This window comes from Octopus bimaculoides, chromosome 29, assembly GCF_001194135.2.
Source record: "Octopus bimaculoides isolate UCB-OBI-ISO-001 chromosome 29, ASM119413v2, whole genome shotgun sequence".
In the NCBI taxonomy this organism is placed as follows: domain Eukaryota; kingdom Metazoa; phylum Mollusca; class Cephalopoda; order Octopoda; family Octopodidae; genus Octopus; species Octopus bimaculoides.
Window position 1 is genome coordinate 322,663 of NC_069009.1, and position 7,542 is coordinate 330,204.

A 7,542-nucleotide genomic window follows, 5' to 3' on the forward strand; every position below is an offset into this window, starting at 1 on the left:
AAACGATGGCTGAAGCATATTGGCAGTAGGGTTAGGGTTAGGGTTAGGGTTAGGCAGTAGGTAATAAACCTTTCATACAGTTCAGGCAGATGTTAACGAAATTATAAATGGAGATTAAATACGCTTTACACCGCTTAATCAGCCAAAGGAGCAAGTATAAACAGCTGAATACTTGTCAGTGATTGGTTGAAATTATCGAAATAAGACAATTTTTTACATGAAATAAATTCGAATACAAAATTTTTTTTCTGTTCTATAACACAAAATAGATAAGTATACGAAGTGTGAAAGTGTTTTGGTACCAAAAACACTACATAAAACATTGATGAAAACTGGTGCCCCCGTTTTGAACAAGATCCTTATTATTATTATTATTATTATTATTTATTTATTTATGGCAGTGGTGCTGGACAAAATGCTATGTTCTGAGTTCAAATTCCACTGAGGTAGACTCTACCTTTCATCCTTTCAGGGTCGATAAATTAAATAACAGTGAAACACAAGAGGTTAACATAATCGACTAGTCCCCTCCACTAAAATTTCAGGCCTTGTGCCTATAGTAGAAAGGATTATAATAATAATAATAATAATAATAATAATAATAATAATAACAACAACAATAATAATAATCCTTTCTATTGGAAGAACAAGGCCTCAAATTGATTACATCAACCCCAGTGTGTAACTGGTACTTAATTTATAGATCCCGAACGGATAAGTTAACCTTGGCAGAATTTGAAATCACAGCACAGCAGCAGACAAAATGCTGCTAAGTATTTCGCTCGGCATGCTAATGATTCTGTCAGCTTGCCACCCTAATAATAATAATAATAATAATAATCCTTTCTACTGGAAGAACAAGACCTCAAATTTGGGGGAAGGAAGGGTTAAGTCGATTACAGTGACCCCAGTGTGTAACTGGTACTTAAATTAATTGACCCTGAAAGGATGAAAGGTGGAATTTGAACTCAGAACGTCATGGCGGACGAAATACCGCTAAGCATTTCACCTGACAGGCTAACGATTCTCACCACCTTAATAATAATAATGGTCTCAAATTTTGGCACAAGGCCAGCAACTTTGAGGTAGGAAGTAAGTCAATTACATTGACCTGGGACCCCACTGGGACTTGTTCTTTCGACGGCAAGGGGTCTTGGTGGGGCTTGAACTCAGAACGTAAAAGCTGATGAAATTCTGACAAAGCACTTTGCCTGGTCTCCTTACAATTCTGCCAGCACACGGCCTTACAGCTTGGAGAAATTATTACACCTCAGTTAACTCCATCTGTCGCATGCAGGCATTGAAACACGGAAACGAAAACAATGACGATGGGGGATTAATTATGATGATTTTGTAATCAAGTGAAAGCCAACCTTTGTTCTTGTCTTTAGCAGGGTCCAGGTGGCCATCCCCTAAGAGAGCTTCGACCCCACCAACGTGGTGGTTCAGTTTGTCGAGGACCGCAACATGATCGTTGGCAGGGGCATGCTTGGCTGGAAAATAGAATTTGTGGGGTTTGTGAGTTGCTATGTTGTTGTTTAGCCACTGATCAGTAATAATACAGCAGACCTACGTTCAAAGACGCTCCAGCCGTGACCACCCCATCTTTTATTCAGGCATAGTGTATCTAGGACTACGTTATATAAAGCGTAGACGCTGTTGTTTAACCCCAGGTCAGTCCTGCTCCAGACAGACCTATGATCACAGCCGTCCTAGCTGTGACCCTCCCATCTTTTATTCAGGCATAGTGTATCTTGGACTACATTATCTAACGTATAGTAGTTAGTATTAGCAGCTATAGTTGTTGTTTAACCCCAGGTCAGTCCTGATCCAGACAGACCTATGATCACAGCCGTCCTAACCATGACCATCCCATGTTTTATTCAAGCATAGTGTATCTAGGACTACAATATCTAATGTACAGTATAGTATTTAGTATTGGTGGTGGTGTTGTTGTTTAACTCCAGGTCAGTCCTGATCCCAGACAGACCTATGATCACAGCCATCCTAGCTGTGACCCTGTGCAAAAGGATGAAAAGGACTCACTACCAACATAAGAGTACAGCTTAGTGGTGACGATGCAGACAGAACCTTTCAAAGCAACTGTTGGGCATTGGTAATGGCACTTCAGTTGGCAAGAAGAATGGTCAGATAAGCTTACCTTTAGGACATATCTATTTTACACTTTTACTTGTTTCAGTCATTTTATTGACTGCGGCCATGCTGGAGCACCGCCTTTTATATATATATATATATATATATATATATATATGTATATATACGACGGGCTTCTTTCAGTGTCCGTCTACCAAATCCACTCACAAGGCTGTGGTCGGCCCGAGGCTATAGTAGAAGACACTTGCCCAAGGTGCCAGACAGTGGGAATGAACCCGGAACCATGTGGTTGGTGAGCAAGCTACTTACCACACAGCCACTCCTGCACCTATATGGTATCTGATTTAAAGGAACTAAGGTGTTTCCTAACCTGAGGAAACAGTTTATAGACCACAACTGGCTGAAAACCTGAGCCATTTTAGCTCCAAAGAATGTGACAGTCGATGATTTGAACCCAAGCCATTCTTCCTCCATAATGCCAACATCTCCACCGCTACCAACACCACCATCTAAAACGACCTCAAGGGTACTCACCCCCTTCCAAGATGTCCTGGACGGCGTCTTTGGCAGCAATGTTGTCCTTCATTCGTTTCTCCTGTTGGTGCTCCACATGGTGGCTCTTGTCCTGGGAGTTGAGCGTCGTGTACGTACTGGTCAGCAATATCAACACGCCGACCACGAGGACAAACTGTAGAAACAGACGTCCAGTGAGTGAGGGAGAGAGAGAGAGAGAGAGAGAGAGAGAGAGAAACAGACAGACGTCACTTATGTACAAAATCAGTGGAGAATGATTAGACAAACAAATAAATTAAAAAAGAGTAAAGTCATTAATTAAATTAATTAAAGTCATTAATAGACACAGGCGTGGCTGTGTGGTAAGAGGTTTGCTTCCCAACCACATGGTTCTAGGTTCAGTCCCACGGCATGGCACCTTGGGCAAGTGTTTTCTACTATAGCCTCGGCCCGACCAAAGCCTTGTAAGTGGATCTGGTAGATGGAAACTGAAAGAAGCCCGTCATATATGTATACGTGTCTGTCTGTCTATATCTATGTGTATATATATATATATATATATATATATATATATATATATATATATGTATATATATAGGTGCAGGAATGTGTGATAAGAAGCTTAGGGTTAAAGTTAGCACCTTGGCCAAGTGTCTTCTACTCTAGCCACCATCTCCTGCCGGAGCCTCATGGAGCTTTAGGTGTTTTCGCTCAATAAACACTCACAATGCCCGGTCTGGGAATCGAAATTACGATCCTATGACCACGAGTCCGCTGCCCTAACCACTGGGCCATTGCGCCTCCACTCTAGAGATATAAAACTAGATACAAATCCAAGACCAAGACATGTAGAGACTCTCCCTTGTTGGTTTGTGATGTGAAGGGGTTAAAGGGGTTACCAAGGGTGTTTGGATTAGTAATGTGAAAGGGTTAAGGAATTACTTACTTTGGATAAGCCTTTGCCCTCCGATGCTGCAGACATGACCCTCAAAAAGAACAGAGCTGGCATAATGTAACAGATGAGGGTTCCCATGGTGGCCCCGTTAAGGCCCAGGATAAACTCCACTGAAACAACAAACAAACAAAAAAAATGAGGATATGAAACGGGATTAGTTAATGCAATTTCTGTGGGAGTGTGTGTGTGTGTGTGTGTGTGTGTGTGTGTGTGTGTGTGTGTGTGTGCTTTATTTTAGGGCTATCAAGGCTACCGATAGTTTCATGTATGGAGAAATCTCTTGACCATTGTCTAGCCTGTCACAAGCTATCACTTACCGTTGGGGACGGAAATACCTATCACCATGGAAACGACAATAATGGCCAACGTGATAAGCGTGAAGTGTAACTCGGGAATCTGGTGACTCATCTCAAATCCATCGCTGGTCTTGGGTCTCTGTTGAGGGACATACAGACAGATAGAGAGGTTTAAGGATACATTTATACAGAGAGAAAGAGGGAGAGAGAGGAAGAAGGAGAGAGAGAGAGAGAGACAGACAGCCATAGATAAAAAGATAGACAGACAGATAATCCAATAGATGGATGGATAAACAGGAGGTTAGATAGATAAATAGATAGATGGATAAACAGATAGGTTGATAGATAGATAGATAGATAGGTAGATAGACATGTAAATAGATAGACAGACAGACAGAGTGAGAGAGAGAGAGAGACAAATGGATGGATGGATGGATAGATAGGCAGATAGATAGATAGATAGACAAAGAGATAAACAGATAGATACATACAGACAGATAGATAGATAGGCAAGTAGACAGACAGACAGACAGACAGATAGATAAATAGACAGACAGATAGATAGATAAATAGACAGACAGATAGATAAATAGACAGACAGATAGATAAATAGACAGACAGACAGATAAATAGACAGACAGACAGACAGACAGACAGACAGACAGACAGATAGATAGATAGATAGATAGATAGATAGATAGATAGATAGGTAGATAGATGGATAGATGGATAGATGGACAGACAGACAGCGCTCTGACTTACCTTCGGGAACAACATCGTATAAAGACTGGTACGGCAGGGAAATATGATGAGGGGGAAGGTGACAGCAATGGAAAGGACAAAGCTCAGCTTCACCATGTCCGTGAAGAAAGTCGGGACCAGCATGTTGATTATGTCACCTGTAATCTCGATATTACAGAATGCTATGTAGCCAAAAAAACCAACCTGCAAGAGACAAGAGGTGAGAGGTACATTGTTAGCTGCCTGTGGTGAAGAAACAAGGTACCTGGTACCAATATGCATATGAACATACCCTGATGTAGTGAAAAACAGCTACAACGTGCAAGAGGTGAGGTACATCGTTAGCTGTCTGTGGTGAAGAAACAAGGTACCTGGTACCAAGATGCATACGAACATACCCTGATGTAGTGAAAAACAGCTACAAAGTGCAAGAGGTGAGGTACAGCTGTGAAAGAAAAGAGATAAGGTCCCAGATACCAATATATAGACAATGTGTCCTGGTGTCTCTATTTACCCAAAAGTAGCAATAAAAGAAGGGAAAAACAGCCATCTGTAGAGAACGAGGTACCTGGTACCAACATGTGGACGAACATACCATGGTGTCTTCATGTACACAAAAGCAGTTGCATGAGAAAGGCAAGGTGCATATTTTGTCTGTGGTAAAGAAACAAGGTACCTGCAACCAACATGCAAATGAATTTACCCTGAAGAAACAGCTATAAAAGAAAAAAGGTACAGTACGTGGTACCAACATGTAGATGACATAATCTGGTATCTATATGTACCCCAAAAGAGTTGCAAAACAGGTGAGGTGTATATTTATCTATAGTGAAAGAGGTACCTGCTACAAACATGTAGCTGATGTGCCCTGGTACCTGTAAGTGCCTAAAAACAGATGCAAAAGAGGTGAGGTACATTCTATCTGTATTGATGGAGGTACTTGCTCCCATGACATGGCTGATGGGCCCTGGTACCTATATGTATCTAAAAATAGATGCAAAAAAGGTGAGGTACATTCTATCTGTAGCGAAGGAGGTACTTGCTACAAACATGTGGCTGATGTGCCCTGGTACCTGTAAGTGCCTAAAAACAGATGCAAAAGAGGTACATCGTTAGTCATTTGTAATGAAGAAAGAAGGTACTTGGTACCAGCATGTGAATGAACATACCGTGGTACTTCTATGTGCCCAAAAAAAGCTGCAAGAGAAAAGAAGTGAGGTACATAGTTGTCTGTAGCAAAGGAGGTACCAACATGATGTACCCTGAATCAAAAAGCACCAGTATGAGAAGAGGTGAAGTGAAACCAGTAACTGGAAAAGGGTACCTGGTACCAACATATACACACAGACAGACTGGTACATATACAGACAGTATGAAGGGACCGAGGTAAATAGAACTTACCAGAAGGTAGGCAACGGAGCAGATATTTACAGCACTGCTTACAATCTTATTGATGACATTGAAGGAAGGTTCTGGAAGCTCATCATAAAGCAGGAACAACTGGCTGGAATAATAGATGTGAAGAGTGTGGCGTGGGTGGAAGGCCTGAGAGAGAGAGAAAGATTAAAGTTCTGTGTGTGCGTGTGCGTATATATATATATATATATATATATATATATACACACACATACATATATATACATACACACATGCAGATTTTTATTCTTTTATTCTTTTACTTGTTTCAGTCACGTGACTGTGGCCATGCTGGAGCAGCGCCTTTAGTCAAACAAAATCGACCCCGGGACTTATTCTTTGTAAGCCTAGTACTTATTCTATCGGTCTCTTTTTGCCGAAACGCTAAGTTACAGGGACGTAAACACACCAGCATTGGTTGTCAAGCGATGGTGGGGAGGGACAAACACAGACACACAAACACACACACACATATATATATATATATATATACATACATATATACGACGGGCTTCTTTCAGTTTCCGTCTACCAAATCCACTCACAAGGCTTTGGTCGGCCTGAGGCTATAGTACAAGACACTTGCCCGAGGTGCCATGCAGTGGGACTGAACCCACAACCATGTGGTTGGAAAGCAAGCTACTTACCACACAACCATGCCTGTACCTATGTATATACATGCTGAATATGATACATATATGTGAGCATGCGGAGAGCCAGAGTCATGCAAAAAAAATGCACCTGGTCCACTTTGTAAAGTGGCTGGCATTGGAAGGGCATCTAGCTGTAAAAACCCTTGCCATAGCAGATACTGGAGCACGATGCAGTCCTTGGGGCCTACTAGATCATACCGAAACCTTGCAACCCATGCCAGCAACGAACATGGGTGTTAAACGATGACAATGAAAAAGAAAAAGAGATTGAGATAAAAACCGTAATGAGAGGTGAGATGAGGTGTGACAGACGGGAAGGGGCGTGAATGATTGCCTTCTACTCACGTTTGACATCCAAAAGCCAGTGAAAAGATTGGTATACATTGGAAGAAGCCATCCCATCTCCAATACCTCACCTGCACAACCCAGTCGTTCTTCCACAGGTTTGGTAAAGACAGTAAGATCATCTATAATAATAATAATAATAATAATAATAATAATAATAATAATAATAATAATTATATATAACATACAGAAAATTGCACTACTGGGCACTGCACACATCCTACGCAAAACACTTTCAATACAGTAACCATAAGAGCATCATAGCAAACCACAGCACATACCCAAGGCACGCAGAGCTGTGCTCGGTAGGGAAGTGAAAGCACGTTATAAAAATAAAACTACTGAATAATAATAATAATAGTAATAATAATAATAATATTAATCATCATCGTCGTTTAACGTCTGCTTTCCATGCTAGCATGGGTTGGACGATTTGACTGAGGACTGGTGGACCAGGAGGCGACACCAGGCTCCAATCTGATCTGGCAGAGTTTCTACAGCTGGATGC

At 41.3% G+C, this 7,542-nt stretch overlaps 2 protein-coding genes across 2 annotated transcripts in view; one reads left to right on the forward strand and one right to left on the reverse strand.

The window, feature by feature from the left end:
- LOC106876535 (zinc finger protein 271) overlaps positions 1-7,542 on the forward strand; it is a 172,309-nt gene that overhangs the window by 34,292 nt on the left and 130,475 nt on the right. The gene's annotated exons all lie outside the window — the stretch shown is intronic.
- The window catches only part of LOC106875652 (putative sodium-coupled neutral amino acid transporter 10), a 26,717-nt gene continuing 20,423 nt past the window's right edge, over positions 1,249-7,542 (reverse strand). The window contains exons 6-12 of the mRNA XM_052977800.1: positions 7,035-7,156; positions 6,022-6,124; positions 4,642-4,824; positions 3,901-4,018; positions 3,575-3,693; positions 2,650-2,803; positions 1,249-1,493 (exon numbers count right to left, since the gene is read on the reverse strand). Of these exons, the coding sequence (XP_052833760.1) occupies positions 1,264-1,493; positions 2,650-2,803; positions 3,575-3,693; positions 3,901-4,018; positions 4,642-4,824; positions 6,022-6,124; positions 7,035-7,156 (1,029 nt within the window). The 3' untranslated portion in view covers positions 1,249-1,263. The remainder of the gene's footprint in view (positions 1,494-2,649; positions 2,804-3,574; positions 3,694-3,900; positions 4,019-4,641; positions 4,825-6,021; positions 6,125-7,034; positions 7,157-7,542) is intronic.